Source organism: Antennarius striatus, chromosome 10 (assembly GCF_040054535.1).
Source record: "Antennarius striatus isolate MH-2024 chromosome 10, ASM4005453v1, whole genome shotgun sequence".
Lineage (NCBI taxonomy): Eukaryota > Metazoa > Chordata > Actinopteri > Lophiiformes > Antennariidae > Antennarius > Antennarius striatus.
In genome coordinates, this window is record NC_090785.1 from 16,431,883 (window position 1) to 16,454,697 (window position 22,815).

A 22,815-nucleotide genomic window follows, 5' to 3' on the forward strand; every position below is an offset into this window, starting at 1 on the left:
CCACGATGCCATGCCATCTGTCCCGGTGCTGTGGGTGTTAGAGCATGACTGTGAAGCCTGTAGTTTGTTTTTTTTTGTGTGTATGTGTTTTTGCGTGTGTGTGGCAGAAACATACACAATTTAAACGCCCATTTTGCACATGCAATTGTTAGTGGAGTCATCATTCCCCTTGGATTGATCCCTTTATAATATTTGTAGGAGCCATGAATGGATTTATAGGTATTTTGTAGGGGTATGATGGTTTAAATATTGTATCTGCTGTTGTTACTGATGCTGTTTTTTGGGATCTCATTTGAGGGAATAAGTAGATGTGGGCGTGAACGTGGGCGTGAACGTTTAATATAGGTTAAATAGGGGTACCTGCTCACATGTGTGGATAGAGAGAGAGAGGGTAAGCGGGGTTGCCATATTTTGACCACAACACCACAACACGCAACGCAACGCTCTTATCGCTATGCTACTTTGTGTGATCACTTATATTATGAGTTTGTGCACAGTTTTATGAGTTGATTGTTTGTTTTTTTCCGTTAAAAAAAGATTAAACATTTTTTTGTAGTATCATAGTGATTTATCCTTGAGGCGCGTCTGAGAAAGGAAGGCCCCGGCGTCAACCTCTCAGCGACTCTTTGGTTTTGAAGTCGCTACAATATTAATGGAATGCAACATGCAAATGAACCTTCAATAAAAGTTGCTTTTTATAGTTAATAGCTGCAATTTGCTTGTAACATGGATGCGCAAAAACAGCCTGAACAATGTAGAGATCTAACTTACTTAGTTATTATAATTATGATAACTCTAAGAAGGATAAAGACGTGGCTCCAAGCTAATGCTATTTTCAGAACATTATAGCTGACCTCCTTTTTGAAAACACTTACACAGACTTATTACACCAACATTGGGTCTCCAACTAATGAGGGTTTATAATCTGCTGTGAATGAAAACATCCCTCTAGCCTCTCAAACCCATTATAATCATGATCTAATAATGCTGTAACCTTACATGATCGACAATCTGATTGGGGTACTGTAAATATTTATAAACACACTAGACTGTGCAGAAACTACCACAGGCATCAATGGGAATATAGCTGCATCACAATCAGGCAGAATAACAGTGACATGATGTATATTCATTTGAAAAAGCAATATTTCAAATTGAGAAGAGACAATGGCAGTGGCTGGATTTCAAATGTGTATGGACGGTTTTAACAACGTAGATCTCCCACTGGTTTATAATGAAAGTCTCCCTAAGTGAACACAAACATACTGCAGTGCTCTTATATTGCAATGGACACAGGGTATGTTCATTTCTATTGACAACTTAATGCATTTCTGTTGTGCAAACAAAGCAAAACAATGCAAGGCTTCATGCTTTAGTATTACAGTATGAAACCATACACAGAACCAACTCAGAAAACCACAACAGAGGGAGACCTGTGCAGCTTTGCCATCAGAGTGTCCCGTTACCACCTGCTTTTATTTCTTCTCCGTCCTCTGATGAATGTCAGTGCAGTCACTTTGCATGAAGATCAAATAAATTTAAATGCACATTCAGTCATCTTTGGCCAGTGTTAGTTAGCATATGCTGATCTAAACATTTGGTAACTTTTTCTTCTGTCTTTCTGAGGTTTTGCTTTTTTGCTTCTATCGGAGGGGTGATTCAACAGATGCTGAATTGAGGCGCCCTTACATTTGGGCCTTCTGTGAAGTTAAATAGACAAACGTTATCACGAATATGGTGGGTGTTCCCATCATCGTGCTCTTGCTGTAGCTAAATGTGCATACCAGAAACACAGGGCAATGACAAAGAAATGTACCTTCATCCCATCATTTCCTTAATGTCAATTCACTTTGAATTTGTTAAAAGTAAAGTCTTAGATCTTGAATCTCAAGCCTTGGAACCTCTGTGTGCACAAGCTGCAAAGTGTCAGTTTTGAAATACAGATGCCATCATTTCACTCTGCAAAGCACACAACCGATCCGTGAAAGGAGAGATTTTACAGCGGTCTAGATTCATATTGATCCACGATGGCCTTTTTTTTTTCTTGATCCTTTCATTATGTACTCACAAACTGTTGGGCATGTGTGTGTTTGTGTGTATATTTGCGGGGGTCACCCCTGTGCAGTTGAGATGGAAATGGGATGGAGTCAGTGGAATGCTTATCAGTCCTCCTCTGTTGCCTGGAAACTACGCTTTAGTCACAATCACATCCCTATTTTAAGCCTTTACAAAAAAATAAATAATCATATTTAGTTGTGAGGAATTTGTGTGGCATGAATTTGTTTGGCATGAAACCTGTCTTCCATATCATATAAATGTTTAATGGGCATTAGTGATGGTATGGATCAGTTTGATAAATAGCAGGTTCCAGACAGCTAAAGCGTCTTTACTTTAGAAGAAATGCTGTGTGCATTTGTAAAAATAACAGTGTAATACCGTTAGTTCCTTTAATTTCATACACAGACAATTATCATCAAAACTGCTGACTCTACACTATTCACTATGATGTACAGTGTAGTTCATGTGCGACATATTAAACTTATCTCAGTGTCTTTTGAAACCCCCATTATATTCTGTTCTATTCAAGTCTAAAATAATCATGGTAGACTTATTTCTACTGCATTTCAGCTTTCCGCGTGTTTTATCTCAAGTTATCATACACGCACACGCATATACACACATGCAGCTTCTTTCATAACATTTTTTTCAGATGTCTCTAAAGCCACACTTTTTTTTCTTTTTTTCTGAAAACATCTGTCTTACTTTCTAATAAAATGCAAGAACATGAAAACAAATTGGATAGAACATTAAAATCCATTATAAGCAATAGTCAAGAAATTGTTTTTTCTCAAATATTATTTTCCTTGCTTGCGATTCCTCTGTGTCCAGGGCTCCGTGTATTGCCTTGGGCCAGAAGAGTGTTAATGACAGCCCAATTCCATTAGGGCATTATTCTCTTCCACAATTCCTTTGGAGGGCAATTTTTACCTTAGCCAGTCCTGAACGAGCCTCCACATCAGGCTGGCTCTGATGTACAGCTATGCATTAGATGTATCATCTTTAAAAAAGGTGAGATGATATTCAGGGTAAATGCAGTGAGACAAAAAAGAGAAGGAAGCATTTGATGTATGAAATGTCAAGTTGTAATAATTCAGCTGCAGCGATAACACTGTGGGAAACTTGATAGCAGGTCTCTGTAATATATAACACATTCTCATGTCTAAGCTTTAATTAGGACTAATTTTAGCTCATGTTGATTGCTGCCCAGCTGTAAGCTAAAGAGTTGGAACATAATACAACATAATACAACATGTACAACCAGATAAACAAATAGATAAACACATGATTGCATAAGGAGAGAAGTAAGGTAATTGAAAATCAAGTTAGAAAATAATTAAAATATTCTATCATTTTGATGAGCTCAGGTTCAAAGGCACCTCCAAATGCTTGCATCGGATTGTCAAGTCTGGTGCTTTCCCTGGTGATTGGGATTTGACACCATTCACTGGTAGTTGTTCATTTAGCTCAGGAGCCACTGACCTTATTCACAACCACAATTAAATACCTCTAATTTTCCAATGACTGTCATCAGTTTCACAACTACTGTTAAATCTTTAATGGCTTATTTTTGAGTCATGATCATCATTAAATGAATAGAGTCACCAACAAAGATGCCAAGCGTCCTTGTGTCTTTATGGACATACTTTGCTACATGATCTGTGTGTGTATTTTATTTACATGTGCTGTTTTGTGGTTGTATTTATTTCTAGAAGTATGAATTTCTCAGCATTCCTCTAGCAGGTCTGCATTCTTGTTGATTAGCCATTTTTACATTTGATCAGTATTCCTAAATCCGCCATATGAACACACAACAAAGATTTGCAAAACACATCCGTAGTGGCACGAAATGTGTAATTTTAATAGCTTTGTGAAGAAAAAACAAATACAGCTTTCTGTTTTAGTTTACATTCCTAAATTTCATAATTGCTATAATTCATTTGGGTAATGCTTACCAGTCTGCTGCGAGTGAAATGACTTCATTATTTTAGGTAACAACTGTGTCTGCCAGCTCGAATCTGATTGCTCCACTGCCAGCAGCAAAAGAGTGCAACAGAGAATCGGACTGTAAATCAGAGCTCAAGATCAATGTCTGCTCTAATCACCTTCCTTTCCTGCATTTGCATGAGCCTTTTGCTCATTGGCTCCTTGACTTTCTTGCTGTGATGCTTGAGAGTCCCAGCAGCATATTGGTGACATAGTAATTGAGTAGCATCACCTGTAATTGGTGCTCCGAGGATGTAAAGCTGGCTGTGAGTGTGTCATCTGTGATGATGCATGGACTAATGATTTGTGTGAAAGAGGTGATTATTTAGCTTGGCACTGTGTGAGTTGGGAAGGCACACCTGTAGGTGTCAGCGTGTTTAATGGACTGACCCTCTCATTGTACTTTATCACCAGAGCTACAGGGGAGATCCTGATTGATAAGCTTATAAAGAGCGGTTTAGTTTTCTGCACGGCTTCTGTTTAATATATCTTTTAGCCCATAATCTGAGAACATGCTATGCAAAATCAGCCTGCATGATTTATGTCTCATGCTGCCAAATATAATAAAATATATAGCCTTACATATCAGTGGACTAGCAGTCTGTCATTCTGAACTTCATTCATCTTACAGTCTTTTGCAGAGCTTAATAAATATACAAATTTAGGTCCTCCTTTAGCTCCCTTCTTTCACTCTTCTTCACTCTTCGACTCTTTACTATCCAGGCCTGTCGGTGCTGCAGAAGGTTCTGGACACAGCAGCGGAGAGGAACTGGCTGGTGACCTCAGTCAATGTGGAGACCATGACAGAGGCTTCCTTCTTGAAAGTGTTCCAAGACTTGGACAAGAGGAAGGAGGGCCAAATTATCATCGACTGTGAGACAGAAAGACTGACTGGCATCCTGAAAAAGGTAAAGAGCTCTTCCGTGTTTTGCAATGAAAAAGGACTGTCTCGGCCTACTGGCCAAACAGCAGAATACCTGGCCTTCTTGGAGTTCCTGAGAGGGGTAATGAATAGTGCTCCGAGTGGGGACTCCATTGTTCTCCTTGGGGACTTCAATGCTCTCGTGGGCAATGACAGTGAGACCTGGAAAGGGGTGATTGGGACGAACAACCTCCCCGATCTGAACACGAGTGGTGTTCTGTTATTTGACTTCTGTGCTAGTCACAATTTGTCCATAACAAACACCTTGTTCAACCACAGGGATGTCCATAAAAAAGTGTTTTGAGAGTCTGTTGGGAACGTCTGGCGGAACCCTCTGTCAGTGAGGTCTTCAACTCCCACCTCCGAGGGAGCTTGTCTCAGATCCCGCAGGAGGCTGGGGACATTGAGTCAGACTGGACCATGTTTTCCAAGTCCTTTGTCGAAGCGGCTGCTCGGAGCTGTAGTTGCAAGATAGATAGATAGATACTTTATTAATCCCGGAGGAAATTGTATATATGCACTGCTCAGGCATTTAAAAAAAAAATTTTTTTAAAAAGGTCTCTGGTGCCTGTCGTGGTGGTAACCCCCGAACCCGGTGGTGGACACCGGAAGTTAGGGATGCCGCCAAGCTGAAGAATATATCAAATCTTGTTGAATTGTGGGACTACGGAGGCAGCTGACGGGTACAGGCAGGCCAGGCGTACTGCAGCTTGAGTAGTTGCGGAGACAAAAAGTCGGGTCTGGGAAAAGTTCAAGAAGGCCATTGAGGAGGACAGCCTCGAAGAAATTCTGGCAAACCATTCGGTGCCTCAGGAGGGGAAAGCGGTGCACAGCCAACACTGTTTACAGTAGACGCGGAGAGCTGCTGACCTCAACTGAGGATATTGTTGGGTGGTGGAAAGAATACTTCAAGGATCTCCTCAATCCTGCTACCATGTCTTAGACAAAGGAAGCAGAGGATGAGGTCTCAGAGGTGGACTCGTTCATCACCCAAGCTGAAGTTACCGAGGTGGTGGATGAGATTCGCCTTGAGTACCTCAAGTCTCTGGATGTCAGGGACTGTCATTGTTGGCACATCTCTATAACATTGCATTGCAGTTGGGGACAGTAACTTTGGATTGGCAGACTGGGGCGGTGGTCCCTCTTTTCAAAAAGGGGGACCAACTATAGGGGGATCACACTCCTCAGCCTCCCGGTGAAAGTCTATTCCAGGGTACTGGGGAGGAGGAGTAGACCTATAGTTGAACCGTGGATTCAGGAGGAACCATGCCGTTTTTGTCCCGGTCGCAGAACACTGGACCATCTCTACACCCACCATCAAGTGCTCGAGGGTTCATGGGAGTTTGCCCAACCAGTCCACATGTGTTTTGTGGATCTGGAGAAGGCATTCGATTGTGTCCCTTGTGGTATCTTGTGGGGAGTGCTTCGGGAGTATGGGGTTCGGGGCCCTTTGCTGAGGGCTGTCTGGTCCCTGTATGACTGAAGCCATAGCTTGGTCCGCATTGCCGACATGAAGTCAGACCTGTCCTGGTGCATGTTGGACTTCAGCAGGGCTGCCCTCTATCATAGTTTCTGTAAATAAACTTTATGGACAGAATTTCTAGGAGCAGCCAGGATCTGGATGGAGTCCGGTTTGGAGACCAAAGCATTTCATCTCTGCTTTGTGGAAAATTTTGTCCTCTTGGCCTCATCAAACCTGGACCTTCAGATTGCACTGGGACAGTTTGCAGCTGAGTGTGACGCGAGTGGGATAAGAATCAGCACCTCTAAATCCGAGGCCATGGTTCTCGACTGGAAAAGGGTGGTGTTCCCTCTTCGGGTCGGTGGAGAGTCTTTGCCCCCCTGTGGAGGAGTTTAAGTACATTGGAGTCTTGTTCACGAGTGAGGGAAGGATAGAACGTGAGATTGACAGATGGATCGATGCAGCTTCCGCAGGGATGTGGTCACTGTATAGGTCTGTCGTGGTGAAGAAATAGCTAAGTAGCAAGATTAACAATTTACGTTCCTACTCTCACCTATGGTCATGAGCGTCGCCTCCCTGGGGAGGTTTTCTGGGCATGTCCTACCGGGAGGAGACCTCGAGGAAGACCTAGGACGGGCTGGAGGGACAATGTCTCTTGGCTGGCCTGGGAACTCCTCGGGATCCCCCTGGAGGAGCAGGAGGAGGTGTCTGAGGAGAAGGAAATATGGGCATCCTCTTATCCAGGGCTGCGACCCGGCCCTGGATAAGTGGTTGAAAATGGATGGATGGAAGGTTAAGGCGACTTGTAGATGATTTTAGTGTTTGGAGTAACGTCAGCATCTTTGTCCATTTAGCAATCCCAGTTAGACTTATTCACGGATATTCAATAATTTGCATTGAGTCGTCAATCTGTTAGAATTGTCTTTTAAGAAATAAAAATATTCAGCCCAACAATTGTATTATAAAATAAAAGATTAAATTAAATGAGTTAACACTTTAGTTTAAAAGGAATTTACTCAAATGGTTTCAACTGAAAGCATGGAGAAAATTCATTTCTACCCATATTTTGTGTGTTTTCTCTCCCTTTACTTATGTCAGTTGTCATTCCAGCCAGTGAAATTACTGTTGGCAATCCAAAAATAAAGACCGCATTAATTGACCAACCTATGAAATGAAGTTGCAATTGTTTGAAACTTTTAGTGAAATAAAAAGGTTGTAAAGCTGCTGCTGATATTATAGATATTTTCAGTGTAGACATTTAATTTCAGACTTGTCACAGTGGGAAAGCACAGGTGTTTGAGACAGGAAATTGTCCTCCCGGCTCACCGGGACACTTGATGGAGCTGAGCTATCATTAAGAAAATTGGTGTTGCCTGTGTCTTTCTTTTTCTATTAGACGTCAACATTTCTACCATAAAACATTTTAAATTTAGGATGGAGGTCTTTGGATTGCAGCAGTAACACAGCTGGAGCCATTCTGTTCTCATGCAGGCTTTTGTAACACCAGACACATCCTCACCTTTGATATTTTAATCTGAATAATTTTGCTTCTTGATGTCACTTTAGTTTTGCGTCAGATTTTTATTTTTTATTTTTTCTTCCATTGCCTTGTTGGTTATAAACACACACACACACACACACACACACACACACACACACACACACACATGCACATACAGATACACATACAAGTATAGGTGAGTCATGGCTGCTCCGTGTGAACATTATTGATGACCTGGTGTCTTCAGTTAAGGTTATTGCATCACTTCCCACCATTTTACCACAGCTGAGCCAGAGACGATCTGCATTCAGACGGCCGCCATCAATCACCCACATCTGCCTGCCTCCATGCTCTTTGCCTGTTCACCTAAACAATGGGGAACTGACTGACACACACACGCACGCACGCACGCACACACACACACACACACACACACACAATTTCATGGACCTCTTTTGCCCTTTAAACTCAGTCCTAAGTTTGTCTCAGTCATCTGATAAAGTGTACACTTTCCCTTATGATAATGTCACTGATGGTACCCTGAGGGTGAATTCTTACTGAACGATGATGCAGTCTCCTCTGAGAACATTCGTCCTGACCAAAGAGCTTCTTCCAAAAATGTTTCTCAATGAGAGACGCAAAGTGACCAGTTCTCTAGGCCCTCAACTCTTACTGACTCTTCAAATTTGCATGCATAAGTAAAATGCTTCTTGCATTCTTAGCATTTTCAGTGGATCACTCGGATGGTAATGCTATTCCCTGGTGTCGGGTGTATTGGTGTCAGTGCTGGCGTGTGCCTCTCCTCCTTCCCACTAGTTTTTCCTGGCCTGGGGGTTTTGCCACAGGGACTATATTGTACTGGGGTCACCATTAATAACAAATGCCACCTTCTGTCATGACCTACAGCATCATTACTCAGACACCACACACAACAGAGGGAGCAAATGAGGGATAGGGCTCACAGGAGAAGAGGGTTTGAAATGTGCAGTCATTTATAATGCCTGAACAGATAGCAGATGGAGCATCCAAACTAGTGTGCTATTCATTGATTGTACGTCATTCAATAAGTGGTGCGCACTGCCTCCTTTTATGTGAGTGAAAACTCACATTATACACATTTATTTCTATACAATACAACAGGCTTTTTATTCAGACGTTGGCAAAATAAACTTTTCCTTGAACAGCCACCAACAACATGTGTTTTTTTTAAATCTATGTCACGGAATATTACATTCATAAATGTCCACCAAAGCATCGTCCCGTGTGCCCACTTCATTTACAGATAAACGGCTTGGCTACGCTATGTCTCTGAGCGTCGTGTTCAAACTGCCGTTACCAGCTGACCTGTGACTCCCACTGTTTGAGTGTGAGGCTGCCGCAGTCAGAAGAGAGATTTAGCATCAGTGAGGCAGAGGGCTTTGTGACAACTTTGCTGACAGATATCATACTATGACATTGTCAGAGCTCATGGGAGTACTACTAGTCAGCATGTTCCACTTGTAGAAGTGGATTTTTTTTTTTTTATTTCAAATAAACAATGAAATCAAAACATTCATGACAACCATGGAGGAAGCAGAGGATGTGAAGTATCAATATACACTTTTGAGATTTGGAAATTGATTGAATAATTGTGACACTCAATAATCAATAGAGAAGTCTGGAATATATGAAGAAGATGTTCACTTGTATGCAGTTCTTTCTGACTACAGATATTATTTCTGACTATTTAATTTTTACTTACTTGACTTCAATGTAGCTGCTTCTCATTAACATAAAAACAACCTCATTGTTAGTTTTGTATTTGGTATTTAGTTAATTGTGGTTTTATGATTGTCTGACCAGCACTGTGGAACATGTTGTCCGTCACAGTAATGACATTTATCAATCAGATAGAGGACAGAATATTAAAATATACAGGGTGGGTATATATGTATGCCTGTTGAATTTTTAATTTGGTGCTAAATCTTATCTCTGGTAAATTATTCACCTTTTATCACATTTAAAGGTGAGCGTCCTACTTTGTGTCCGTCCTGCACAAGGTTGAGTATCGTGCTTTACAGCAGATATACTGCTGGTTTGTGCATCACAAGTATTTTATTCTCTATCTCTGATGTGACCTTGTCTTCCAGATAGTTGAACAAGGGAAGAATGCAAAGAGCTACCACTACATCCTGGCTAACTTGGTAAGGAATTACATTATACTGTGTTGCAGTATTCACACATTTACTGATTCACAACTCATTGAATTTGCATTAATTAGGTTTGGATTTTCATTACCTTGTTGTCATTTTAATAGATATGCATCTGCAGAACAATTTATCCTCAGACAATCTGTTGCATATCTATAATATTCTCTCATCTCCTTTTCCTTCTCATCACATATTTGCTTCGTGCCCTCTCCCACCCACAGACATACTGCAGCATAGAGCAGGAAACAGTCAGAAGCACAAATCTGTCAGAGGCACAAATCTCTACAGATTTGAAGTGAGGGGAAAAAGGTCAGGGAGCCAGTGTGTTCAAGCTTATATCCATTAGGTCCCATTCTCTGCTTCCATTGTTGTAGTGTAAATTGTATGTAGACCCCTTCAGCACTGTTCAGACTCACTAACTGTAGCCAAATGAAGAGAAAATTGACATCAGCAGCAGATGTAGTAATAACAGCATTAATATGCAGCTGCTGGCTTGAACAATTTCTCACTGCTGGACTTTTAGATTGGCTCAATCTCTCTCGTCTGGCCCATTTGCCTGTTTTAATTTCAAATGATAAGGCTTGGATGTTAATAACAGCTGATACGTAAAGTGGTCGCAGTAATTTATAATAAGTCTATTAAAAGAGGTCTAAAGTTTGTCCCGACCCCAAAAAAAAAACTTTTCAATGTCCTTGTACCTTTTGAAGGTTCTTAACTTCTTTTCTGGTGTGTACGCCTAGTCGTGTGCACACAGCTTTATGACTGACAGTGTGGTGGACAAAGTAAAACTGATTTGAATGTTATCATTGCTAAAATACTCATAGACATCTATAACGCCACATTCTATGTCCAGCATTGGTGAAGGCTAGTCTCTGTAGTAACCTTTGCAGCTGGCCCCACTGCATTAGCTCATACATGAAGCAGAGAAACTAAATTGTGTGTGTTGAGCTGAGAAATATGGAGACTTGTTCGCACAAGCTGAAACATTAGAGAGGCAGCTGTAAGACGGATCCTTTGCTTTGCATTTGTCTCCTGAAGATTGAGCTAGTTTTCATTTTGTACCTGTCACCATCTGGACCCGAGGGGCATGAAAATATTTGAGCAGTATGCTAGTTAGCAGCCAGGCACTTTTATGTGACGTCTATTGCTTTCACTATATCTGATATGAAGATAAAGGAGAGCAAACAAGTGACAGTCAGAAGCAGACACATGGCCAAGAGAGAACCAAAGCTTCAAATGGCATGCAATTACCATCAGCGTAATGAAGAATGAAAATGGATAGAGAAGTGAATGTTGTCATACAGAATCCTATGCACCTTCTTTTCTCATATGTCTAAAGTTTGCTCTTAAATTTAAGACAAATCACAGAAGAATCTGCCCTTACATCACCTGCTCTATGTCTGATCTCACCCACTCTCTCATGTCTGCATCTTCTTCCCGCCATGCTGACAGGCAGCCTGCTGAGGCTGAATCTGCCTCTCCTACTCTCTGCCTTTCACCCTCTGACAGATAGCCATCTCCACAAAATTGTCATGGGAGAAAATATAAGTGGGAGATGCCATTACAGCAAGATCTTTCTTTCTCTTTCCCAGTCTGCCGACGGCATCTTTTGTTCACAGCAGCTTGTGAGGTTTTAATCACGTTAGCATTAACATCGTGTGTGTGTGTGTGTGTGTGTGTGTGTGTGTGTGTGTGTGTGTGTGTGTGTGTGTGTGTGTGTGTGTGTGTGTGTGTGTGTGTGTGTGTGTGTGTGCGTGCGCGTGCGCGTGCGCGTGTGTGAAATTTTCCTCATTCCCTGCAGGTGTTCTAGAGCTGTGATCTCATGACTGGATTCCTGAATTTGTCTACTTTTAGGAACATTTAAACTGAGGCAATTTTCTGTCAGTTTGCTCATATGAAGTATAAATTGTGTTTTTACAGTCGTGAAAAAAGTTGTTTTCCTTACTCAATTTTGACCCATTTGTTGCACCAGAGATGAGGTTTGCTCAATGGAAAAACTTGTCACAGACAAAAGGTTTTGTCGATTTCATACCCCTTTACACAGCATATTATTTATTTCCTGCTCTTATTCTGTTTTGTCTTGTTTTTTGTTTTTTTGAGGGGGGGTGCTTTTGGAAAAATAGTGTCTATTTTGAACTTGTCTGTAAATTCTTTAAAGGAAAGAAGAAGAGGAAAGTTTTAAGAATGACTCCAACAAGGTCATTATGTACTTCTTTTACCCCACAGACACATTTTCCTTATTTGATATTTTCAGCCATGGTTTTCTTGTGTAAGCAGTGGATCAAGTGGTGTTGTCACTCCAGATATCATAAAGACTGAACACTTGGTCACAAAATGTGACATACAAATGTCTGTCAGTCATATTTTCCATGGAATGGTGAAATGTCCATGACAGGGATTTTCTCCGAATTCCTCTCAGGAATTAATTCCTTTTACTCAGATAAGCATGTATCCCTAAGTGCTACCTCTCTCACAGCTCGCCTCTCTGCCTCTCCACTGTCTGTTTCCACTGTGTGTGTCAGGGCTTTCTGGACATCGACCTAACTGACCTGAGGAAAGGTGGGGCGAATATCACCGGCTTCCAGCTTGTCAATAATTCAGAGCCCACCGTCAGCCACGTCGTCCAGCAGTGGATGGAGTTTGACATTAAAGACTCCAAAATGCCAAAGAGTGGACTCAAAGTATGATGTATTTGCTCTCTAATCCATCTTCCTTGTCTTCTTCTAGCATTGTTAGTGTAACACAAGAAGTTTGTCATCATTTTATTACTGAATTTCAATCAGTAATAATCAGTAATCATCTGGAGCATTGATAATAACATAGTGACATTCATGTTGTTGACTCAGACTACGAGCCTCAAGAGCTAGGAGTGTGAGTTTTACTGGTGGACCTTCTGTCTCTGCTGTCTCCCAATACTCTGTCCCAATGAGTCAGTTTTTATTCAACAAATGTGGCCGACAGTATGTAACTTAGGGTCTAGATTTACTGAAGTGATGCTTTGGATCATGGCCCACAGCAAGTCTTTTTGTTTTAAAAACAAGATCACGCAGCTGTTGCAAAATAGAAATGATGTTATTGCCTCCAGCAATCCCCCAGGAGCTTAAACGATAAGTGTGTCTCTGTTATCTTTGCCATTTTTGCTCAAAGAACAATTGCATTAATTTTTTAAATCTCCCAACACGGACAGATTGTAATGTACTAATGGTCTGTGTTCTTCTTCATACCCAATCTGTGCAATCTCGAGCATACAACTATAACTGCACCATGCTGTTTGTCATTCTGTGAGGAAGATAGAGCATTAAAATTAGTTAAAATAAACAAAAAAAGAAAAAGAAGTGATATTATTAGGTATAAAACGAACCTTGTGGATCCTCAAAAGATACTTGTTTGTCTTTTATTCTTGCATTACAGTGTTTTCCGCAATATGAGGCACACCTAAAAGCCTTTCATTTTCTCAAAAACCGACAGTGCGCCTTATAATCCGGTGGGCTTTATTTGTGAAAAAAGTTTGTAAATAGGCCATTCATTGAAGGTAGACTTTATAATCATATGCACCTTATAAACCAGTGCACCTTTTATGTGAAAAAGGTTTAAAATAGGCCATTCATTGAAGGTGCGCCTTATAGTGCGGAAAATACTGTATATATGGATATTTTTTCTTACTTTCTATAGACTACAATTTTATCAGTTATTAGTGCCTTTGCCTCTGTTTGAACTCTCAGCTCTGTCTTTACAGTACACAGGCGCTCTGACGTATGATGGCGTGAAGGTCATGTCCACAGCCTTCCAGAATCTAAGGAGACAAAGGATAGACATCTCTCGCAGGGGCAACGCTGGAGAATGTCTTGCCAACCCACCAGCTCCCTGGGGACAGGGCATAGACATCCAGAGAGCTTTGCAGCAGGTTTGTGTGTAGCATACATGGGAAAGTGCTAATGTGCACACACATGTGTGTCCATAGGCCTTCCAAATACACAAATGCATATTCTCGAGTGGCACATTGGCTAATAGTTCCTGAGTTGAGGCTGGCTGAACAGATTAGGTCTCATTCTGTCGTGTAAACTTCACATTAAGTCGTAGGAGAGCTCTCTGGTATCAAATGTGACATTGCAGCTAGTAAACAAAACCTGCAGGCAATAACACTCAGCTGTGATCATCATGGAATATGACATCAGCAATTGAGTTTAGGAATGCAATATTTGGCAGTGGAAATAGAAATGTTAGACTGACTTTTTGATTTCTTGAAGACAAACACATAATAATGCCTGCATATCGAGGAATTTTTTTAATGTAAATGTTGGATAGTATGTCTAAAAATATGATGCGCAAATAGTCACACATGTATGTATGTCATATGTAGTATTTATTTGTCCTGGAGCACTATTTACTGGCAGAATACAAGTATAATGCAATTATTACGCTGTATTTGGGATGCCATACATGTAATTGCATGCAAATGTATGCATGTGACTCCGTGTTTGTCTACAAAGTGATAGTGAACAGCCCTGGTCAGAGTCAATCTAACCATCTGCCTGCGGATAGGGAGGAGATTGAAGCCGTGTTCGCTCAATTAACTCCATCACACAGCCAAGACAAACACGCTGCACTGTGCAACTACATGCACACCGTCTGTCATTCACTTCCACAACGACACAGGCCCTGTGGATTTTTACAGATGACTACAATGCAAATATTGAGTGAAGCTTAACATGCATTGTGTGTAAGCATAACATGCAATTGTCTGTCAGTGCAAGCATAAAGAATATTGAGCTGTGTAACACGTCAGCCGTTATATTTGCTCAGCTTCCATAAAACTCTTGGTCCATGAGTTACTCTTTCAATATCTGTGACTCCATTACAGGTTCGAATCGATGGATTGACCGGTCATATTCAGTTCAATGAAAAGGGACGCAGAACCAACTACACCGTTGGCATCATGGAACTAGCTCCTTCAGGGCCAAAGAAGGTGAGTCTACACTCTGAAGAACCAGTCTAAGATATGTACTCCTGCTCAAATACCAATTTGAATTGCACCAGTGAGCAATTGTTGGAATAACCCTGAATCGTATATGGTCCATGCACAGTATTTACAAAATACAAAAACACTTACGCCCCGTCCACACGATGACGGATTTTTTTTAAAACGCAACTTTTTAAAAACACATCAAAAACGATCCGCGTCCACACGACTACGTTTTCAAAAAAATCTCCGTCCACATGTAAACGCACCAGTGCGTTTTCGAAAACGGCTGTAAGCATGCCAAATCATGTGGTGGCAGTATTGAGTCAAATTTTATCCAATAGGAATCCTCCGTGTGTTGTTGTCACAACACACAGGCCCATAAATATGACGTCACAGCGGTTTTCGTCGCAGGCATGACGTCAGCGTTTTTAAAAAGTTGCGGATACACCGTCCACACGACAACGCAGACCCAGCGTTTTTAAAAAAATCCACCTCGGCCAGCGTTTTCAAAAAGTTGCGTTTTCGTTCCGGATATCTGCGTTGTCGTGTGGACGGAAGGCGTAAACGCAACAGAAAAGTTGCGTTTTCAAAAAATCTGTCATCGTGTGGACGGGGTCTAAATTGTAGCTCAATTGTTTTTTTTGGATGACTATAAAATATCCTGGAGTTCAACAGTCACGTAATAGCATAATTTATTAATTTTGATTTATTGCATGATTTATTATTTTTAATTTATCATTATTTTATTTGAACAGTAAAGCCTACCAGAAAATCTATTCAAGAGGTTTATTCAGAATTAGCTCATCTCTCATTCTTTAACATATCAGGAATCTGCTTTATTGTATTTGCTCGTTTTTATAAAAAATTGTCGATTTATTTTTTGAAAAGATTTATTGTCATAATGTAAAATCCTGAATGCTATCAGTTTTCTCAACCTAAGGCAAACAATACGTATATTAATTCAGTCATTTGTCCTGTTTAAGGTTCCAAGAGTTGGTTTTATCTCTGCAAAATAGATTAATAAATTGTAAATTGGTTTAAAATTTTTTTTAAAAAAAACACTACCATGGCCCTCAAACTCAAACTTATTTTCCCAGCAGTAATTGAACACAACAGTTTAGAAAGACTGATCATGTTCCAACCAATCGGAAGTAGTCACTGTTGCTTGTGTGATCTCTTGAAGTCCAAAAAATTAACCCTTTGAATTGGTTTCACACAAATTTACAGAAACTTTATGTGAGTAGGAGTAAAAGCAAGTTAGTTGGACTTACAGTGTCTGCCCTGCTCTCTGCGTCTTAGGTTGGCTACTGGAATGAAGATGAAAAGTATGTGACTACTGGCAGCTTCATGAGAGGCAGCAACGACACCTACGGCCTGCAGAACAGAACTTACATAGTCACCACAATCTTGGTAAATAAATGTAAATTTAGGGATTGGCGGGGGAGAGGGCTGATGAGATGGGGGAAACGGAGGAAGGCAAAGTAATGCTCCTCGCCGAGGCTGTGAGGCATCACTCCGTCTTTCATTTATCTGTCCTCCCATGTTCTTTATGTGGCTCAGCCGTCACCACCAGGGTCTTCAACATGACTTGTCCAGATTGATCTGCTGTGCTCTGTAAGGTTTAGAGAGTCGGGTAAAATAAGGAGATAATGGTGATGTGTTCTCAGAAGAAATGAACACAGCTTTAACACCTGGTAGTTTCACAGTAAAAGTAATTAAGATGCTAGCAGTACTCAGCGTCTGCATCTTATTGAATATTTAATATCAAGAGACACTGAGAGATATGTAGTTGCCTGAAAGTCCAGCACTTATCTCCAAGAAACTCTGGGGGCATGCATTGTTTTTGCTGTTAAATGTATTTAAATATATACTTTAAAATGAGAATGGCTGGTTTTAGAAATGCTGCAGCATACTTCATGTCTGCCAGGATGTTGCAAGTCCAACTTATCACTCAGGGTTAATGAATGGAGTGAAGGATTTCAACCACCAGGATCTCCTTCCCTTAAAGGAAACTCATGACTAAGATAAAGGCTTAGAGGATGCAATGGAGCTGAGAGACAATGGAAAATAACAGAAAAAAACAACACTGGCTCACTCCAATCTACGTAATCTCTATAATGAGGAAGGGACCTTGTAGCATCAGCAGGAAACAGATGAGCACAATAATATAAAGTGACATTACCATTGTGAATCACCATGTAATTTTTCATTCATTTTATGTTATACTGGCTGTAAATACAAGTACCCAAATGGGAAAACTGTTCACATCAGCATCTTAGTTGTAATTAAGTGTAATTAAGATTTGGGGAGAGTTTTACAGCAAGTGTATTTCCCACTAGGGGAACAGAATTGCTTAAGTATCAAAAAATGGTACTACATTGGCTGCAATAAAGAGAGGTTAAACAAACCCTGCCAATAAAGCTGATATAGTCAATTTGGCTAATTGCAAGGGAGCAGTGCAGCTCCTTCAGTTTATACCTGCTACTTGTTACTTGTTAACAAATATGTTACCTATTGAAGGTCTCTAATTGAAGCTACATTTACTTTTACTTGGTGTGTGAGCGGACAGTGAAAAGTGTCAGAACAATATGTCAATGCTTCCAGGTCATATCAAACTTTTGTCTTCATGCACACATTCTGAAACTTTCACAACTAATCACTGAATTAAAAAACACAAACATAAATAAGGAATAAAGCTGAAAATTTAGCTCATTAAGTGTTTCTTTAAATGCAGCGAATAAATCATTGAAATATGGAAAAAGTGTCAGAAAGTCTTTGGTGCTTAGACGCTGGTGATGAAGGTGTGTTACACTGATGGATTGGTGTGAATAGCTGATGAGAACAGCTGATAACTCAGTTGATGGTCCGAACTGTTAATAAGTTGGAGCGGTAGAGGTTTGAATGACAAATAGCATGAGAAATAAAGTGAAGCTTAAGTGGTTCAGTCTCCCCTGACGTGTCATTTGCCTGGAACTAACTAATCTCAAATCTGACACATCATTCACATTGTCTTGTTATATGAGAACTAACATGAAGTTGTTTCACATTGTCTTGAAAGTGTGCAAGAGGAAGTACTTCACATGACTTGAATAGATTAAAAAAATAGGTTTGGAGCTTTTGATTTAGTACTTTGTAGATCATAATGTAAAATATCATGTAAAACATAATTTGTTCTGTTGTCATCTCATTTAAAAAAATATGAAAAATCTCACTTATACCCTGAGGATGACGTCTCCCATGAGTACAGACCTAACATAAGTGTGTTTGACATAATCTCCTATCAGTGTCCCTTTTTCTAGGAAGATAAATTGCTTCTTTGTCTTGGAACCTAAGAGGAGAGATAAGGTGTTATTGGGTTGTGGGTAGGTAGTAGAGTTTTTGCACCTTATAACTTCTGTGCTCACTGACTCGTTACATGATGGAACGTGTTATTTTTCCAGAGTGAAGGTAGCCCTTTGCTTTCTTACAGTCACTGCTATCTTAACATGTGCATACAGACCAGGCCAGTCAGGTAGAGTGAAGCAGAACATTCTGAACGGAGCACTCAAGTTCTGTACATCACAGACGCAATACTAAAACCTGAATGTGACTAAAATTTAAATAGGGTATTATATTTAAATAGGGTACTCTCTCTCTCTGTGTATACACACACACACACACACACACACACATACACACACACACACACACACACACACACACACACACACACACACACACACACACACACACACACAATATGGGGTTAGGTTGCTTGTATTTAGGTACTTGTATTTAGTATTTATTCATTCATCTTCCTGACCGCTTATTCCGCTTTCGTGGGGTTACTGGACCCTATCCCAGCTGACTTACGGGCGAGACGCCACACGAAAGACAAACAACCACTCACGCACACAATCACATCTGTGACCAATTTAGATGATCAATTCATCCAAGCTGAATGTATTTGTAGTTGGGAGGAAGCTGGAGGACCCGGAGAAAACCCACTCAAATACAGGTAGAAAGGATCGGAACCCAGAACCTTCTAGCTATGAGGCAACAGTGCTACCCACTATGTCACCATGCCGCCCAACTTCTGTTTACAGCCAGTATAACATAAAATGAACAACAAATTACTTGAAGATTCACAATCGTAATGGCACTTTATATTATACTCACACACACACAAACACACACACATAAAAGACTTGAATAAACTGTGTAATATCCAAAATTTTGTCCGTCTTAGATTATGTTGTTCTAAAGGAAGAAAATCAGTGGATTTTAACAATTTTACCCATTATAAAACCAATTGAACATGCAATTTCTATTTTGCATATTGCGTTTGCTTTAATTTGCATTCTGTGTCGGTATGGTTGCATTTCCACACATAATGTGTGCTTGATCAGTGCTTTTTCCTGTGTGTATGTGTGTTTGTATTTCAGTTTTAACATGGCTGAGTGACAGCTAATCTCAGTAGAGTTGTTCGAGGTCAATGAAGCCGAGTCCTGGCGGGCCCCTTGTATGCCACGCCACATCTCTGTCTGCATGTGTGTTAGAGTGCACGATCACACTTGCATACTCACACATGTACATCTCTGTGCATGCCTTGTCAAAGAACGACATGCCAGACCTTTCTCGACACTGTCTCCCTGGGGCGTTGTTTCTGTACCATTGGGCCTCGGGCTCCATATGTAACAATGATTACTTTCACCTCAGCCATAAAGAACTGAGAACCCAGATAACTGTAACAACCCCTCTCCTCCCGTCTCTACACCCTGGTGAAATACGAAGGCAAGATTTGCACAGCTCAGCACAGTCTTAGCAAAAACTAGGCACACATAACAACTTGTGGGAATTGAGGCCCTCCAAGCACTGGTAGACAATTCCATCTGACTTGACTGGAATTCTATGTGAAATACATTTTTCTTGAAGTGAAGCCGAGCCCCAGGTGTCATGTCAGCTTTAATTTCTCAAGACGTCCAATCAGTGTGAGATGTACAAATGATGGTACACCATGCTTTAACGAGAACAGCATGGCCCTGGAGCAGAGGTCTGCAATGCCTGCTTCACCATCTATATGGCTCAAACATCAACAAGCACACACTAATACTTATTCATTTCACATCTGAGGCCTTCTCAGCTCCAGTGGTGATATCAACAGTCGTCAAAATGGCAAGGTTGTTTGATCATGCTCTAGCACCTTATGAGTAAGAATTGTATATCATACCTTCAAGGAACAAAGGCAAAATAATAAACTATAATTTTGTATAATTCTATTTCTTTCCAAATCCTCCACAATAACGTCCAATTTTCCCATCAACTAAGTCTTATTTTTTGGTATAAAGCCTCAGCTATGAAGAATTGGTGGGAAAAAAAGCGACAACTAAATTTCACTTTCTAATAAATAAAAAAGTTTAGTTTTTGTTTTTCAAAGCAATTAAATTCTGAATTATTTCACAAGCTTTTTAATGATTTTTGACAGTTGTAAAAATTAAATACAAATTTATTTTAAGAAATCTGTTTTCACTCATGACTAACCTATAGGAGTCTCCATATGTGATGCTGAAGAAGAGCCATGAGCAGCTTGTGGGAAACGATAAGTACGAGGGCTACATCGTCGAGCTGGCTGCAGAGATAGCCAAACATGTGGGCTATCAATACAAACTAAAGATTGTTTCAGATGGCAAGTATGGAGCAAAAGATCCTGACAGCAACATGTGGAATGGCATGGTGGGAGAACTGGTGTATGGGGTGAGTGGAAGGAGTTTTCTTTTTATACTGTTGACTATATTTTAGCAAGGTACATGGAGACTTTAAAAAATTCCACTGGGTATAGCTCAAACTATATTCTTTACCGTAGATGTTTCAAAGAGTTAATGTTTTTACACCTGCCTGTCTCCATCAGAAAGCAGATGTAGCAGTAGCGCCTCTGACCATCACCCTGGTTCGTGAAGAAGTGATCGACTTCTCCAAGCCCTTCATGTCTCTGGGTATCTCCATTATGATTAAGAAACCCACCAAATCCAAACCGGGTGTGTTTTCATTCCTGGACCCACTGGCTTACGAGATCTGGATGTGCATTGTCTTTGCCTACATTGGCGTCAGCGTCGTCCTCTTCCTCGTCAGTCGATTCAGTCCCTACGAGTGGCATGCTGAGGACTCCGAGGAAGGAGGAGAGCCGCAAACTCCCACCCAGGCATCGGCATCCAACGGAGTGCAGGGTCAGACGCCGGTGCAGCAGAACACCAACCAGCAGAGTCTGGAGCAGACAAATGAATTTGGTATCTTCAACTCTCTCTGGTTTTCACTGGGAGCCTTCATGCAGCAGGGCTGTGATATTTCTCCACGGTAAGACCGCAAATTTTGGTGCATCGCACATATTTGTTCTACTTGTTGGATTTTTTAATTTATAATCAAAAAGTATGAGAAACCATCTGAAGTAGTTTGCCTTATGTTCCAGCAAATGGAGCTCCAAATATTGACATTATTGGCATATCAGCAAAGCTCCTCCTCAAATCTGCAGATTAAGCTGCTGACTGCTAACCAAGAGAGGTTGCTGAGATTTGATAGACAAGTACAAAGTGTACAAAATGGTCTGACTATGTCATGTAAGGGTACAAAACAGACCTAATTTAATGTTAAATAATAATAAAAATCATCTTTGTAACATCATGATCAGTTTTTTCTGGTCATTCAAATGAATTGTTTCAAATAAGTTCGAACTTGATTTTCAGTTAAAGTGGCTGTCCTAACATTTATAGTCTCTAGATTTTTTTCATAGCAAGAGACTCTAAGCACCATCCACATGTAACATACAAAGATGTTTCTGTCTGCTCTATCATCTCTTCACAATATCGTGTCAATTTTTTGCTCAACTCAGTTGGACTTTGTTTACTTAGATTGTGTTCTTTGTCAGTCACTTGTCCTCCAGACTGCAAAAACTTTGATGAAGAGCAACAGACGAAGATTATGATGTGGTTGTGTTGTGTTGAGTGTTATGTTGTGTGTGCACTCTCCTTTCTCCACGTACTTCCTGTGTTGATACAAAAATGCACTAAACTCGGGGGGAAAATAAGTATTTTTAGCTGCTTGCTTTCATATTTCTGTTGATCAATCAGTCAGTTGGCTGTGAGATAGCAGACCCCAGGTTCACTATTATCAAGGATCCTGGTGTGAGTATTGAGTGGCTCCCCTCAAGTGCTCTCATGAGCTGTGGTATGGAACTGTTCTCAGAAGGTCACCAATTATAAAATCTCATTAAGTGTCTGAAATTAGCGACACTGAGGTTGCCTTTCTGAGTTTTCCAGAGGGACTAGCTGGAGGAGATGAGAAGATAATGTCAGTGTTATCAGTCTAAGCCATGACCCAGCAGTGGCAGGTTGGGACACGGACATAGAGCTTCTTATCTTTTTAAGCATTAAGCTACATGTACATTATGTATAGGCACAGTTTGCTTGAGCACAAATGCATAATACATACTGTAGACTTTAATTCACCAGGACAGGATTGTTGCTTCAAAGACAGAAATTGCGTCATATTTGTTACGGACTTGAGTAGCTGTTGATGGATCTTCTCGATCATGAAAGTGTTTCTCATACCCACCTTCTGGTCAGTTATCAAGCAGCTGTTCTTAGTCAGCCTTTCTTGATTTCATGAAATATAGATATGTTCATATCTGCATTTTTATCTTGGCTCCTATCTTGTGACATTTAATAAATATACGTGCCGTTACCTTACACAACTACAAGAACA

The 22,815-nt window shown here is 40.5% G+C and overlaps 1 protein-coding gene across 1 annotated transcript in view; it reads left to right on the forward strand.

Moving 5' to 3' along the window:
• gria1a (glutamate receptor, ionotropic, AMPA 1a) overlaps positions 1-22,815 on the forward strand; it is a 70,909-nt gene that overhangs the window by 22,401 nt on the left and 25,693 nt on the right. Inside the window, exons 4-11 of the mRNA XM_068325027.1 lie at positions 4,768-4,952; positions 10,059-10,112; positions 12,641-12,799; positions 13,855-14,022; positions 14,980-15,084; positions 16,381-16,491; positions 20,608-20,814; positions 20,969-21,411. Coding sequence (XP_068181128.1) covers positions 4,768-4,952; positions 10,059-10,112; positions 12,641-12,799; positions 13,855-14,022; positions 14,980-15,084; positions 16,381-16,491; positions 20,608-20,814; positions 20,969-21,411 — 1,432 coding nt within the window. The remainder of the gene's footprint in view (positions 1-4,767; positions 4,953-10,058; positions 10,113-12,640; positions 12,800-13,854; positions 14,023-14,979; positions 15,085-16,380; positions 16,492-20,607; positions 20,815-20,968; positions 21,412-22,815) is intronic.